At 33.6% G+C, this 17,717-nt stretch overlaps 1 protein-coding gene across 4 annotated transcripts in view; it reads right to left on the reverse strand.

Annotated features, from left to right (window-relative positions):
* The window catches only part of FMN1 (formin 1), a 191,366-nt gene that overhangs the window by 97,235 nt on the left and 76,414 nt on the right, over positions 1-17,717 (reverse strand). For all 4 annotated transcript variants that reach the window (XM_035326848.1, XM_035326849.1, XM_035326846.1 and 1 more), the window contains one exon: positions 380-1,170. In XM_035326848.1, the coding sequence (XP_035182739.1) occupies positions 380-1,170 (791 nt within the window). The remainder of the gene's footprint in view (positions 1-379; positions 1,171-17,717) is intronic.

Raw genomic sequence — 17,717 nt, forward strand, 5'->3', positions numbered from 1 at the left:
TACCATATCAATTGGAATTCTAATTCTGTTTAGAAATATATATTTTTTTCACCGTCTGACTTTTTTTTTTTAATCTCTTTAGTGCAAAGTCAACGAACCATTAAAATATTTAGTTGCTTTGCCACTAGTTGTCCAGGAAGTACTCTGATTTTGGGGAATAAAACCATCAAACTTCTTCCCATTATAATGCACATAATTTTCTTTTATATCTAACATTTTAAACACATTTCTTCTTATTATTATTAGGCCTCTAGAACTGATTCCTTTTTTTTTTAAAACATGTAAATTCCATGCCTCTAAACTTATGTTTTACTTCTTAAGACCATACACTTGTACACAGTGCATAAATAGCCATGAAGTCTAAATAAATATATTTTACCTGGTGCCTTGCAGTTGTATCCGTGTCCAATACAAAGGCTTCATTGGACGGCTAGGTTCAACGGCAGGTTTCCGAGGACCTTGACTTGAAGATAAAGTGCTATTAAAAAAGAACCCAGGTGCAGGGGGTGGAGGGGGTGGAGGTAAGCCAGATCCAGGCAGTGGAGGAGGAACAGGAGGTCCCAGCCCTGGAAGCGGTGGTGGTGGCGGCAGTGGCGGTGATGGCACTTGAAAATCTCTACAGCCTTCAGAAAGTGGAGGTGGCAGTGGTGGCCCAGATCCAAACTGAAGTGTCAGTGAAGTCAAACCTGTTGGCAAAGGTGGTGGAGGAGGAACTAAACCTGGTAGTGAAGAATCAGGAAAGGGAGGAGGAGGAGGAGGAGGAGGTGGTGGTGGCGGTGGAGGAGGCAGCATTTGTTTTGGTTGACAAGGTAAGACACTTTCTGAAGTTGGTACATTGTAATTGTCCTTATTTTCACTTTGGGCAGAAATACAATGTGTCAAAGAAGAAATATTAAGCTTTTTGGGTACTATCTGGTTATTTTTCACAGCTCTGTTTTCTTCTTCATTGGGCTTTATAAAAGTTTCTCTGTCAGTCTGTATACATACATTTCGGTATGTCTTTGGTGGGTTATCATCTTCAGTAGAAACAGCAATATCCTTTGCTTCTTCATTTCTTCTGTTTAATTTATTATCTAGTTCATTCTTCAGATGTGCAATGGTTTCCTCAAGCTGAGCAGTTGATACAGCATGTTCTCCACGAATATGGAATACCCTGAGTTCAAACTGAGACTGCAGAACAACAACAACAAAAAACCTTCAGTACACATATTTTGCTAAAGTGTTTATTTTATAGCAATTAAAATTTTCACATTTACACTATGTTCTTAAAACCTATATTGACAGAAATACTTCACTTTCCCAGTTCTTAATGGATTTATTGCAAGCTATTACATCAGTGGTTAATAACTAATCTTTAAAGAAATGTAAGCAATATATATTTCAGCAAAACACATCTTATGAGTAAATATACAGAACCCTGATTCAACAAATTCTAACTTGTCTTTATGTAGACTTAATGTTGTTTAGTTTCTGAATGCAGTAGCTAATAGTTCATTATGGAAAAAAGTTGCCTGTTTCAAACAGTATTTTACTGTTTTTATTGTCTTCTTCATTTCATAAATATACCTTATGTTCTTAACATGTTAGGAAATTAAAAAAAAAATATATGAAAATACACAGAAGATGAAAATCTTCCTGGACAAAATATTAAATAAACAAATTACCAATCTATTAAAATTACTCTCATCAATTAAATTCAGAGAGATACATAGAAATTCTCCCTCAAAATTATCACTAGATTAAAACTGCTTATTACCAAATATATTTTAATGTGTAATTCAGAGAAAATATAAATAAATCTTAGAACCATAAAGAAATAATGAAGATTTCACTGAGGTAGAATGAAATAGCAAATGTCTTTCAAGAATATATAAAACAAGGAAGAAAACCAAACTTTTCTTACCCTTTAACTTGATTTCCCCTATTTCTGATCTAAGTCTTGCAAAAATAATTAAACAGTTTTGTATTGGAAATAACCCAATTTCAATTAAGTTTTATAGACTAACTAGAATGTATATTTGAACATCTTTCACTATTTTTTTTTGTTTTTACGCTGTTGGTCTACCAAAGTTTGTCATGGCTCAGCTTAATTAGTAGCTCATTTAAATTAATCACAAGATTTTATGCCATTTGAATTGCTCCAGAGCAATCACCTTTCTTTTTAAATCCAGCATACTGATATATAAACTCCACAACAGAACAATTTACTTTGAACATTCAAGACTTTCCCAGTTGTAAACCTGAAGTCACCTTAAAAAAACACACTGTAAAAAAAAACACAGTATTTAACATAACTACTTAAGAAATTTAATTGGGCATGAAATCTGCTGTGGTAGCATTATATTCCTTTTCAGTTACAGATCTGCAGTCTTTAATTTTTAATACAAAACTGTTGGTTTAAACTTAAAATAATATCCAACATGAAAATTTTATCCTTTCTCTTGTTTTTTATTCTTTCATATTTTGAAAATTGATTTCTGTTAATTACAATAACATTTCTATTATTTTTAACAAGAATTAATACGAAAACTACTAAGGACAAAAGAGAAAACCAGGCTTAACAAACATGACACATTGGGAACCTATGTTGAACATCTCATCAATGGAGAAGATGAGTCTTATCCAACTGGCTGAAATATCAAAGAGCAATAAGTAATAAAATAAGTTTTGATTTTAATTACCTTACATCTCAAAACCAATCTTGTTCATCAGAATAAGATTAAGTAATATTGTAACCTTCTTACATCACTATGATAGTATTTTTAACATAATTTTAAGAATATACACAAATATGTTAGAATCATAGAATCGTAGAATCATAGAATATCCCGAGTTGGAAGGGACCTATAAGGATCATCAAGTCCAACTCCTGAATACATACTATTTACATATATACAGATACATAATAATAAAGGTCTATTTCCTGGCAAATATTTCTTCTTGAGACCTGAAATGCTCTGAAATTTTATAACAAATCGAAAAATCATGGAGATCAAACAGCACACAGCTGTTCCATGTAGTGAGAATTTAAACTTCCACTGTCTGTCATGTTATACAATAACTATTTATGAAGTCCATTACATATTCTTTATTACATCACAAAGGATTAATTAGGTATCATCATGTAATATTAACTGATAATAAGAAGCAGCGTGTTCTAAACTTAGGCACCTTTAACTCCTGAAATTTAGTTACTATATAAAAAATAAATTAAAAAAAAAATATCCAATTTTCACTTGTCTATAATTTCAAACTTTTTATGTATTACTGCCTACTAGAATGCAGTCTCAGAATTCAGGCTGCAGAATACTTACTGATAATAACTAGACTTGAACACACAAATGTGGAAGAACCGTATGCAGAGTTCAAACCTAAATTAACTTAAAATACAATTACCTATATGAACTACATTAATCTAAATTTCAACTAAATTAAGATTTGCAGAAACTTTTTTGTCAACCGCTCGTTGTGCAAGATGATTTCTTGGCTTTACAAATGGTTTGTTGCTTAAAATTTTGAGATTTACATTAGGTTAGAATCTTTATTCTGATATATTATCGAATTTATAGTTGCTATTTTATACCATAGTATAAACAGTATAGTTTGTAGTTATTACAGTAAATCATACTAGTTACTAACTAGTATAGAAGCTAGTTAGTAAGCTATCGTACAGTTTATAGTTAGTAAAGATAAATCATTAAATGTTGCTACATCAATTGCTGATGCAGTACATATCTTAATATAAACAAATCTTACATCGAAATGGAATATAAAAGAATCTGATTACACCTTAAAATTTCAAGTGGGAAACAGATCAATGAAAATTTACTTTTATACTATAACTGGAATCCTGAAATATTAAAAATATAATGTGAACACAGACATTTTATTCAATATAAACCGTTGTTAGAAGGACTTGGAAGGACTTGTACACAATCCTTCCAGTTAAAAGACTGCTTTCATCTCAATGGGTACTAAAGTGTTGTGTTTTTGTTTGTTTTGGTTTTGTTTGTTTTGTTTGTTTGTTTTTAACTACAGTATACATATGCATACTAACCTGATTTATTCCTGAAGAAGGGTAAAGGATGTGGAGAGCTATCACAGAAAAATGTCTATACAAATATCTGTACAAAATGAAGACATTATGAAGAATAATTTATGTAAGAATAATTTAAATAGATTTTTTTTTCTCCAGATTACTGTTAAATGTACCAGGTTAGAGGTAGGTAATTTCAATAAAACCTTACCCCTATTTCTTCTTCATATTGTCAGTTCAGAAGAAACTATAAGTATACAAATAAATTCATATAACCAAGTACTGTAACAGCTTTAACATGCTAAAATCAGATCTCAATTATAAATGTGAAAGTAACTCCTGAGTATCTTAACCCTAATCTGCACAGCAATATGCTGCTGAAAAAAGTTCGTACAATCTTTCATGCACTCATTGTCAATATTACATCTGAAAACGATGCTATGCTAGTATGCTGAATAACAGTCTAAGAATTCAGAAAAATGTTATAAGATTCAGAAGCAATCTGAAATTCAGTGCTAAAATTGGTAAAAGAGAACTACAGTGCACATAGCCACTGAAGGGGCCGATCAGTGTGACGGCAATTCTATGGGAAAACAAGCAGTAAAGGACAGTGCATCACAAACGGATTGTGAGTCAGCAATTCTGGGTGAAAATATATAAACAGAAATGTCATATGTAATAAAAATAAACTAACACTTGTGCTCTACTCAGTGCTAGTGAAAGCTGTGGTGCTCAGTTTGTGAAAAATGCTGTCCTTCTGTTCATGATTTCTATTGAAATCTGGGGCAGCTTATTCAGTATTCATTTTCCAGTTTCTATGTACGTTGCCTTCATCTCACCCTTATGAACTAATGGCCCCTGTCTTTCCTTGATTTCTTTGTTTCTATGGCTGAACTTCACTGTATCTATAAAATTTGTTTTGCAAGATATAACTTAGCTTGTTGTCAACTGTCCTTTCAATTTCACTGTTCTTCTGACCTCTAACACTAGTCTCTCTGTTCAACATACATCTTTTCCCACTCTTCCTTGTCTATTTCCACCCAATATCCATTCTGAAGAGGTTGAATAAATAAATATGCAATTAGGTCTAGCCCTCCCCCTTACAAGCTTTGTTTTGCTCCCCCTTCTGCCCTTGCTCAGAACGCAGGTTACAGAGGTTTTGCACATCTCATTCTGACCAAATACAGGCTGTGCCTATCCACTATTCAAACCTCTTTGGTACAGTCACACTTACAAATGAGTTTCTTTTATTTCTCAAGATTTGTCTTGTACTTGCCATCAGAACAGGACATCCATTTTCCTTGAGTAAAATCACCTCACCAAAGCAAATGGTCCCAGCTGACTCTCAGTTCCCTTAAACACTGACTTTATATATAAGATTAGAACGTCAGTATTATATATTACACTCTTCCAAAAAATATACCACTATCAATGGATAAAATACAAATAAAAGTCATCCCTAAAAAGTAAAATTGCCCCTTTTACTGAAATACATATCGCCATAACATAAAGATGATTGTACAAATAACAAAAATATTCCTCTATTTTTTTCCCTTACACTCAACCCTCTGTTGTATGAGTGCCTTCCAATGACTTCCTTTTTGCACCCATGACTTTATGCAACACAGACTAAAAAAAGGCAAGAAGATAAATTTTCTGAAATAATATTGAGACTCAGAAACATCTGAAACATATTCAAATGCAGAAGGAAGGCCAAATGCTGAATCAGTGTATTCTATCTCCACCTCTCATTACAGACTCAGATAATAAGGCATGTAACTAATCACAAAAGAGATTAAACCCTCTCTTTCAGAATGCAACCTGCAGGTTGTCTAAATGTCTTTGAAATGATAATGTGGAGTGGCAAACAAATTGTGTAATACCAATGTGATGGCTTTTCTCTGTGCTTTGATAAGTAACAAAGATTAAAGTCTAATTTAGTATAGTCAGTATAGCCAGTAATAGTCTATATATAGTCAATTAAATGCAATGAAATCAATTATATTTGTTGTGTTACTGCTTTATATAATGTGATTTTACATGGACAAAGAAAAGAATAGTTTGTATGTAAAAATATGAAGAAACCATAGATCTATATAGCAATCTACATTCAAAAATTAGCTGCTGGCCTACAAATGTTTAAAAAAAACATTGAAAACTGCTATGATAAGACATTCTTTAGAACACTGTTTAGAGCAAGCAACACGCAAAACTTTTCTTTGAAAACAGCATGTTAATGCTGCACTGCTAATGCTTAGTATTTTCTCACTGGTGTTAACAGTGCGATGCTACTCTGAAAAGTGACTGCATAAAAATGGCACGTCTGTAATGAACAGCCATTCAACATATATCAGACACAGACCACATCTTTAACTGAGAAACGTATACTTTTACTAGTTTTTAACTCCAATTAGCCTGGAAAAACTACACGGTAGTGAGAAAGCTCAATTTTATTCCCTTCTCTGACTTTATACAGTGATTGTTACATCTAATGAGTCACTTATTTTATGCCAAGCTATGAAAATAAATAATAAAAAAAAGCAACAAAGACAATGCAAAGTATCTAAGGACAGTTTCATATACTATTTTACCACTGGAAATGCTCTTAGGGAAAAAAAAAAAGAAAAAAAAAAAAGGTAAGAATTCTTGAGTTGCTGCTGAAACTTCTTTGTTTTTATAGACTTCACAGCTTTTTTTTTTAATAGCATTTTGGTCATCAAAGTACTGTGCATAGAAAAGAGAGGAAAAACATTTTTCAAAGACAGCCTCTGACTTTTTGTTCCTCCTAAATGATTTCATCTTCAGTTTTTGGAAGAGCTCAGACTTTTTATTCTTGCATTGTGTTGACAAAGAACAAAAAAGTCTTTTTTTTTGTTAAATTTCTGTCCTTGAAAAAACATACATTTGTTTTAAATTTTAACAACAATCACAGATTTAGCAAAGAATCTTTCAATGAAAAAAATTAAGCCTGTGCCAATTTACATAAAAATCAAAATTCCTCTCTAACAAATACCTCAACAAATATAATCATTTACATATGGTATATCACTATATTCAAGGGTACGCAGTAAGGGTTATTCTGACAACTAACTGAAAAAAAAAAAAAAAAAAGCCAAATGGATTGCCCATTCTCAAACATTTTCAGCACTCTAAATTTTTGAATAGGCTATAAAGTATTACTGTCTTTGTAATTTTAAAATGTTAAATACATAGTTTTATAGAGAATATGTAGGAAGATAGTTGGGAGAAAATATGATCATAGTAAATATATAACACAGTTTTTCTATATATTTTTGGGATATTTAATTATTTAATGATAACTGGCATTTAGGTAGTCTAGAAAGAAATACAGACTTACAGTGAGTGAGACTGATTTTTCAATACAAAATCATTAGTCTAATACACCATTTAAATGTAAGTTACAGTGCAACATGCAGATTTTTTTTTAACTGTATCAGCATGACTAGTTATATATAAGACCACAGATGGCCTAAAATTTACTAAACATTTTAAGCACTAATTGACTTAAAATTTGACAATTTAAAATATTTACTGTGAAAATACCGTTTTTTTCTTCCTGCATCTATATACTTATACCCTCAGTCCTTTCACTGGTAATAACTACCATTCAACTGTTTTAGGTTACACAAATCAACTCACGTGGAGAACTCTGTTACAGAACACACAGCTCCCAACAGCTCACTGCTAGTCCTTGCTTTCCCTCAGCTGTCCTACTTACATGCAACTTTACTGAGATGAACCTTGTTATTAAGAATAAATCTCCCCCTCTCTATAACTTTTAATCAAAGACACAGAAACAACCCCTGATGTGTCCTTGACATTCCTAAGTAATCTCAAAATCCAATACATGGAAAAATGTCTCTAATAATGCTCATTGTACTTCATAGCTTATCCACATTTATGGATAATATTTATGGATGCAATTATGTCAACTTTTGCACCTGGTCAGTGATTTACTCTCCTGTGCCCAGAGAGAAACCTCACCAGACCTTAAATCTTTCTTGAATCTGATACATATAGTTTAGTGTGTTTGGGAACCATCCAAAATTTTCAAAGCCAAGCAATTTTTGGCTAAAAAAGGACCATAAGGAATCATAACACTGTAAGCATGAAAACACAAATTTAACTTCATACTAACTGGTTACAATTATTGTACTTTTTACTGACTTCTGTCCCCTACAAAATACAAAGACTATTCAGTCTTCCATACGCATTAAAATGTTTAGGCTTATGAAATTAGTATGGTAAAGGAGGAACAGAGCAGTGCCATTCTCTTCAGCTATACTTTGGCAGCAACTGCCATCAGTCCCACACCTTCCACAGGCATACAAATGTCCTAACAATGAAGAAGCGGGATATGACCAAAAGACATCGAGTAGAAAATTATTAATGACTTGGATTCTCTAACTTTTGGCCACAGACGCATTTGCTAAGTAATGTCATCCTTTGAGGTAAGTGATAGCACTTCTAAAAATGACTACATATTACTTAATGAAGTCAACTGTTAACAACATGTGAGTAAAACGGTAAATTTCAGGTTATTAATAAATACTAACAGTGGTTAACAAAGGATTGGACGTTGATTTTATATGTTCAGTAGGTAACAAAAAATGTCTACCATTATTGAAGTTCTTGTTCATTTGAACGAATGTTTTTGAAAATAGTAGAACCATGACAACGTTCAGCTGACAAAAATAAATAAATAAATAAATAAACCTGCATGAATTTTCCATAGCAGTGAGCAGGGAACACCACTTGCACCAGAATTTTGCAGGATAGGTAATATATAGAAGCTACAGGAAAACATGTAACAACAGATACATGTCATACAGATATATCATACAGAAAGGGAGCAAGATCCTTGCAGAAAGTGACCATGTGCTGATTCCTCCCAAATGTAACCTAGTTTATGGTTTACAAAAATAAATCTCGTGCAGCTTGCAAAAAAAGGGAAGCAGGCTATATGAGACTTAGCTAGAAATTTCAAAGAAAACTGATAGGTTCATGGACAGTATCATTGGCAAAATCTCTCCATACTTTTAAATCCTGTTAAAAATTCATTTCAAACTTTTGTTGAAGCTGGTCCATGAACAACTAACATGAAGACTCCAAATACAGTAACAAAAGCCTTTCCTATTACAAGCACTGTAGTTACTGCCTACTCCATTTCTCATTTGTGGTTGTTACCTTGGTCTTAGGACAGCCTAAGTTACTATGACTATAAAGACAAAAGAATGCTAAAACTATGCTATGTTTTGCATTGGAGGTCAAAAGATTACACCCAAAGAGAAAAAAAAAAAAAAAAAAGGAATTATTGCTATTACTCAAATATTTTAAAATACATTATATAAAAATATAGAATAATATTTCCAATTTTGTTTTAGTTAATCATTTGTTCTAATGACAATTTACTTTCAAGAGATCATATTATTTACCATTTGCCAGGGAAACTGTATGAATCACTACTGTTACTAATTCATATGATTTGGCATGTAAATTCAAAAATGATGTGAAAAAATCCTGAAAACAAGTTGAAGATGAAGTTTCAGTGACTAAAGCTACAGAGGTAGTATGGATCCAATAAGAAAACTGATTGTAGTAGAGAACAAGTTGTCTCTGATCTTGGGAGAATGTTTTTGGACACCTAACAGCTTTTTTATTAGTGTGGCTGATTAAAATGAAAAGCCTTACTACTAAAATGTTCTTTTTGATGAGTTTTTTTGCCATGAACTATAGACCTTGCAGTCCAGTGGGATACAAATCCTTTGATCCTGAGCAGTCACATAAATTCAAAGTCGTAAAACAACATTGAATTTGATTTTATTAGTGTGGCTGATGTTGCCAGAATTGTAATGCAACCTTGTTTTTCTTCTCTTTTCTTCCTTTTCTTTTGGAGAGGGGTGGAGAGGAAAGGAGAGTTTACTGTCAACATTGCTTCACAGTATAAAGAACTAATTTCTTTGGCAGCCAGACTCCAAGATTAAACCATTATAACAAAGCCTTGTAATGATTTGTAAGAGAGTAATGATACACATCACATTCTAAGTTTCAATGAATGAAGTGAAACGAAATTGAAGCAAAAAGCAGCGTTAGTACAACACATGGAAAACAATAAGCAAAGATAAAGTTATACCTCTATAGAAGGATAACTAGTAACAATGAATACTACTTTGCAGTAGGAAATAATCAGCCAAGCAGTGCTATAAGTTGTTATGAGATTATGAGTTCTAAAATAAAATAACTACATTTTTAGAAATTGAAGCTTTTCATTCTTCATTAACGTATTTTTTGTTAAAAAAAATAAATCTACGAATACCTACGCTGAGGAGATGGCCACCCTCTCTACCAATGCACAGAGTGCCCACACAGGTAATGAAAACAACTAAAACATTTAGAAGTGTAGCAAGCCATTCAGTTCCTTGCTATGGAGGAAAGTGAATTTTCTGGGGCCTGTCTGACACCAGATCCCAAAATAACAGCAGACGTTCAATTTTACTTTATGGAACATAGCCACCTGAAGGAGTAATTCTCTGCACCTAAAATTGTCACATTCCTCAGGTGTTACAGAGAGAGACCTAAACCCATCAAAACAAACTGATTGCTTGGTGAAACAGTTCTTCTTCCAACACTTTATATTCCAAAATACACTACTTCATTTTTCTATAGCAAGGAAATGAAAGCAGAGGTTACCTGCACAGTCAGCTTCACATTCAGAAAGCTACCACTTTCATTAAGTTACACTCTTTACCCTCTAGAAAAAAAAAAAAAAAAAAAAATCTTTTCCTCACAACTTCAGGACAGTATAGATTTCGTTATAGTGACAATATAATATGTCTCAGTTACAGTGATTAAAGAAAAAAACACAAACTGCAAATATCATTGGAAAAAATACAAGCGTAGATGCCAGAGCAAAGTTTTCTCTTACTCCATCAGTGTTTCCATGTAAGGCAGCTACACAGAATCTTTCTGTTTGACAGACCCAGAATCTCATTCAGTGAACATGATGGGAGCTATTCCAGACAAGAATAAAAACTGTATTATGAAAAAGCTGCCAGTTTTAAGACTTCTGCTTCATATGTCCTGAAGTTGAAAGATATATAAGGTATATAATGAACGAAATATGGAACTTTGGGAAAAGATACACCAGTATCACAGTCAAGGTATTATAATGCTGACCTGGAAAAGCAGATTCTGTACCTGCCCAAAATGCAAAGGTCATGCAAGTTGTATCACAAGCCATTTTAGCCAAAGTGTTTCTGAAGTGGTAATCAATGATATAACTGATTTTTTAAGCAACTATCTTGAGATTCTGGTAGCCAACTTGTAGGTGCAAGGCAAGTGCTAAAAATGAACTGTGATATGAACATAAAAGGCAAACCTAAGCCATTAATTTTATCTGAAATACCTTGAATCAGAAATCTCAAATTAGTGGTTGCTTTTACTTTATTATACTTTAGGTATTTGGGCATAACGAATGAATAATAATAGCATATGCCTATCTGAACATTTTTTTAAAATCTGATTTATATACATGAAACATTCTGACAGATTAAAATCTATGACACTGGAAATCCATAATGAAAGCATCTATACTCAGATAATTCTTTTGCATTGCATTGTTATCAAAAAGAAGGTCAGGAGGCAGGCTCCTAGCTTTCAATTTGAAAGCATCCTAGGCAGCATGATCCTTCCCTAACCAAGGGTAAATTGTGGCACCCATTAACCAATGGAACTTAATTTTGCCCCACTGCTATTGCATAACATCAGTGGCTGCAGTATCTTCAAAGGCTTTGTGGAATTGGCATGTGAAAAATTTGGTCAGCACCATAAGATTCAATAGGTATAATAAGCACCAGACTTGGAAAGTCAGAAGTGTTTACTGAATATGAGAAAAAACAATTTTGTTTCAAAAACTTATAAGCTACAATTTCAGATAGATTTTCCCTTAACCAGAAAAATGTACATCCTTGCCAAAATTGTCCCTGTTCTAAAACCACAAATATTAGATATTATCAAAGGGATTTTTGCCAGAATTTTTAAAGTACAGAAAATTATGCATTTCATTCAGAGATACGGCTTACAATTCTTCACCTCAAATAAACATGTGGTGTAATAAATCTTGAAAAGCCACTAAGCTTGACATGTGGGTACATATATTCAAAATCAAAATGGTAGGATAATGCTATCAGAAACATGGATACTACTAAATATCTAGTGGCTTTTACATTGCACGATTACATTTCACTTTATTTCTCTACTGGGTAACTTGTTTCCTGTATTACAGAAGTCTTCCAAATCTGTCAAAATAAAACGTCATCATGTTCACAGTAGGCGTTCTACTTTATTCTCCTTAGTGCATAACATACTTACGGTGATGGGATAAATGAGCTGTCACGAACTATGATAAATGCAGGGTTTTTTATAATGAATTTTCATTTTAGCCCTAATTAAGCAAAGTGTTTCATAATGTGTCCAAATTTGAGCATGAGGGCAGTCTTGCTGACATTTTAAGACTATAAATTATCTTGTTGATCTCTATGCACATTCTAACTATATAATACCATGTTCTGTGGTAAATTGTTTAATAAACAGGGCAATCCTTGGATTAACATATGAAATTAACAGCATTCGCAGTTGACATGAAGTCTAAACAAGACACGTTCTTACAGTGAAATTGCACTGATGAAAATAATAGGGTGCCATCTAAGACATGGCAAACAGTAGTGAAAAGAAAAAAAAAAAACACAAAGAAAAAAATCCTTCTGGATATTCAAGCTATTTGATGAGAAAACGTTACAATGTAAGCATATAACTAATGGAAATGAAGATGAGAAACACCTGTTACATCAAGAATACTGAAAATATAAAGTCAATGTAGGAGAAGAAAATGGAGAATTTTGCTTAATTTTGCTTATCAGAGCACAGAAGTAGTACTTACAACTTCACCAAGTATATGATTACAGATTATGACACGGCTATAGGCATTACAATCTGCAAGTTTTTTAAGATGTAAATAATCAGCAACTCAAGTGGGGAATATCTTTATTATTTCAGTAATTCTTCATGTCCTACTTTAAAGAAAATCAATAGTGCTGAAAAATATGCATGATTCATGAAATTTCTATCTTGCCAAATTTAAAACAGGCTGATTCCTCAATATTTTCACGTGCATTACACTGCCCTATGATATATTTAACATATTATTAATTTAAAACAGTATCCAGACATAAAAAGCATACTTTTTTTTTGTAATAGCACAAATAACTACAAACTAACGTTCTTTCTAGAAAACAAATTACAGCACTAGCAAAGGCAAGAGGAAGATGAGGAAGAGGAAGTATTGGAAGGAAATTAACTCATACACCATAAAGAATCATTCCAAACTTATTTTCTGAATGAAGATACAATTGTCAGCATGTGCTTCTAAAGAGACTGAAGAACTTCTTACTTTCTGTGATTGTATGCACAGTGTAGAAAGTTATTATTTTATTGCTCTTGTCCTTTGCTCTCATTCCCCAGTCTGCTACTCTGCCTTCTCCATTACTGGCCATGCGAATTATCATTAGAGTGACGAACACTGGGATAAAATTGTGTATCTATTTCAGGAAACATGTACTTTGAAGATAATCTTGCTCCCATTGTCTAAGAGTCTTAGGAATACCGAAATGGGTATATTGATATCATTTCATAGACTTTCATAATAGACTTTCAGTCTCTTTTCTTTCTATTTATTTTTTTTTGGTCTTTGTATTTTCACAACCACATACGGCAAATGGGCTCCATATTAAACATGGAGAATTCCTTCATGAGGACAATGTAGCCAAGAGGAAGATACATAAAGACACACAATACACGCACAGTGGTGGAACCATTCATTTAGCAGCTAAGCACAAAAGACTGAAACGTTTCAAGTTAAGCAAGAGTAGTATCAATAATTAACCACAAGCTGGGAGAACTTCATCAGTAACAACACATGGAAATGCTGAAAAGCCCGAACAGCTCATTAGGAAAGACTGACTAATAAACCCTGGCTGACCTTGGCTGCTCTTTTGGGCTGCAGCTCAGCTTCACCAGACAGAGGCATACACGATATATGGATTTTCTTCTATTTGTACATGCTGGGACATGAAAATCCAGCGAAGAACACACAAAGCAGCTAGCCACATTACATGTGTATTTAATCTTGTAAAGGTTAAAAACATTAATCTTAGCATCCTGAAGCAAAACTGTGTTACCAAAAGTCAGCATATTATCCACTACTTCAATGCGGTTTTGCTAAGAACTCGGGCATATCAGAGCTCTCAACACTATTCTTCACTGGCCCCCATAGTTTAATAGCAGATTGAAAAATTGTGAAATACCTATCCTATGAAAGATTTCACAGATGCACACACAAAACTGAAGGGTGATGGGAGGGGGAAGCATTTTTTAAAATTTCTTAAAGATGCCTACCTATGAGCATACAGGTCAGAAATTTTTCAGTAGAATCTGTTCAAAAAAAATCACTTTTCTGTTATATACTACTCTTAGAACGAGAAGATTTAGACAAAATACAAGATTTTAAAATGTTTTGATATTAAAGCATCTAGTTTCTGCTGTTGCTTCTGAAGCTGTAATTTCACTTTCATATGTAAGTAAAAAGCATTTTAAATTGTCAAAATAAAAGTAAAATTACCCAATTCCATAAAAGAGTTTTTTTGATAAGGTCTCTGGCATGCAGCAACTTTTAACACTATTCATCATTACCTCTCACAACTGAATTACAGATTTCAAAATATATCAGGGAGAAGTAGCACCTTTTGTTATACTCAAAATACAATTAAAGAGCAATAGAGGCATTCACAAAAAGAAGCACGCTGACCATGAGGGAAAACGAATGAGAAAGTGAAAAGACAAATGGTCAGGAAAGGAATTGTGAAGCATAACAGATTTCAAAATAAATTTATAAAAAGAATGAAGATGTCATCAAATAGGGAAAGCCTATGTAATTTTATTTCTTCATTCAGTAACTAAGAAAATGTTTCTATACCTTCATGATCTCAGAATCAAATAAAAATCACTTTGAAATTATCACACAATTTTGATTGGTTGTGACTTTCCCTTTCACATGCCTTTTTCTATGAAACTTTAAGGCTCTAGTCTTTAAACTGAGCTTGTGATACAAAATTGTTTTCAAAGTTAAGCAAGTTCTTTTGTGAAAAGGAAACTACTTTCTACTCAGTTCTACATTTCAGCTCTTGAATCCTTTGTGAAAATTGCTTAGGAGACCACAAAGGTTGCTATGAATAACCCATGATACATTCTTCTCTAAATGAGGCCAGCCCATTATTTCATAATGTCATGGGCAGCTACACAGCAACTGCATTACTGTTGACTCTTTCCTAAATATCAATAATACAATAGTAACTATATTAGTGGCAACTACAGGCATTTCTTTCTAAAATTTGCAGCTGGATACTTTGTGAATTCTGTTATTTTAGAATATTATATATTATTATCAGAGAATATTTTAGAATTATTATTATTGTAGAATAATGTTATATAGTACATAATACAATTGTATAATGATTTTATATACTTATATTAAAATTATATATTTATATTTTACAGATGATCTATGGTTTCTATATTATTTATCAAATAGCTAATATCATTTAGATAATTGTATATGTATCATCATACATTATTATGTATCTCATATAATCACATGATATACATAATTATATTTTATTCTTTTATATTATTTTATAAAAATAGTTTATTATTATAAAAAGCTGAGATTTACGGCTGAAGATACTAGCAGTCTGGGTTGGGAAAGATGCAAAAGACATAGTGAGTTGGTGGAAGCATAATAAAGTGTATCAGAGAGAAGATCCATGCACAGTCAGAGAAAAGCTTAAAGACTTTGACTCCATCATCCAGAAGCAGTATTGCACTTCTGTGTAACTGAAGAGGAGAGGATTTCGGTACCTTTGTTCTAAAGGAGGAATTAGGGAAAAGTAGTAACTTCTTTTCACATATTTTATCAAATGAGCTTACAGAAAAAAAATAGAAGCATACTGTGCCCATGTGTTGGATTAATGATTAAGTACTACAACTGAATTATTGCATTCACGTTATTTCCTTCATTTTGTGATTCAGCAGTCCTGTAATAACATTTTGATTTAATATTAAGTCATTTTCAACTAGCTGGTTATTAGATACTGTAGACTTGGTTCTAGAGGGAAAAACAGTCTGATTTTTTTGGAGCACCTCTCCTGTGAAGAGGGGCTGAGAGAGTTGAGGTTGTTCAGCCTGGAGAAGAGAACTGGGGAGACTTTATAGCAGTGGCTTCACAGGGCCTAAAGGGATCCTGCAGGAAAGCCGGGGAGAGACTCCTTGTGAGGGGGTGCAGTGACAGGGCAAGGAGGAATGGATTTAAATTAAAAGACGGTAGATTTAGATTAGGTATTTTGAAGAAATTCCTTTCCCAGAGGGTGCTGAGGCCTCGGAGCAGGTTGCCCAGAGAAGCTGTGGATGCCCCAACCCTGGAAGTGTCCAGGATCAGGCTGGATGGGGCTTTGGGCAGCCTGGTCTGGTGGGAGGTGTCCTGCTCATGGCAGTGGATGATGACAGCTGCTATTTATGTACTGAACAACCTTCCCCCAGGTACGCGGCAACCCCCGCTCCAGAGGAAGCCGGCGGGGAGGAAGCCGGCGGGGGCGGGGGGAACTCCCCTCGGGCTGCTGCGGAAGGGCTCGGCCGCCATCTCGCGGCGGCGGCAGGGGAGGCCTTTCCGCGGGAGGGAACGAAGGGGCCAGTCTTAAAAGCACATCATTTCGGTTCTGGAAACAAGAAGGGTGAAAAATTCATGGAATGCCTTGAACACAGCAGCTAGTAAATGTAGTTGAAATCAAATGGCTGAAAATTAAGTATTTACCTCTACTATATCGCCCTTTCTAAAGATCACCTTCTTGTGGATGTTTCAATTGAATTACATACATTAACAAATCTGTTCAAAGATGTTATGCACTATTATGGCACAGATTTGCCAGTAATCCAATTAGTGTAATAAATATTTTGTAATCCTAATTTAATTAATATGCACATTACATGACTAGAATTGATTTCAAGTGACACCGAAAAAAGAAAAAAGCTTCACGTCACTGTCGTAACGAAGAGAGCACCATCCAATAACCACAGCATGTTATTCCCCCTTCTTTTCTAGCAATTGTTTTACATCCTCCACGACTGCTACATTCACTGCAACTTCAACTGCCCAGAGCATCGACACCAACCCTTCCAAATTGATGGTATGGGTAAAGCTCTGATTCCAATGAAGTTTACAGGTTATGACCATAGCAATAACAAATCTTAAACAATAAGAATCCATTCTGAATTGCTTTCACGTACTCAAGGAAAAATGTAACTTACAAAAGAAAGAGAAAGAGAGAAAGAGAGAGAGAAAGAGAGAGAACGAGAGAGAGAAAGAGAAAGAGAGAGAGAGAGAGAAAGAAAAGAAAGAGAAAGAAAGAGAAAGAAAGAGAGAAAGAAAGAGAGAAAGAGAGAGAGAAAGAAAGAGAGAAAGAGAGAAAGAGAGAAAGAGAGAAAGAGAGAAAGAGAGAAAGAAAAAGAAAGAAAGAAAGAAAGAAAGAAAGAAAGAAAGAAAGAAAGAAAGAAA

This window comes from Oxyura jamaicensis, chromosome 5, assembly GCF_011077185.1.
Source record: "Oxyura jamaicensis isolate SHBP4307 breed ruddy duck chromosome 5, BPBGC_Ojam_1.0, whole genome shotgun sequence".
NCBI classification, from domain to species: Eukaryota; Metazoa; Chordata; class Aves; order Anseriformes; family Anatidae; genus Oxyura; species Oxyura jamaicensis.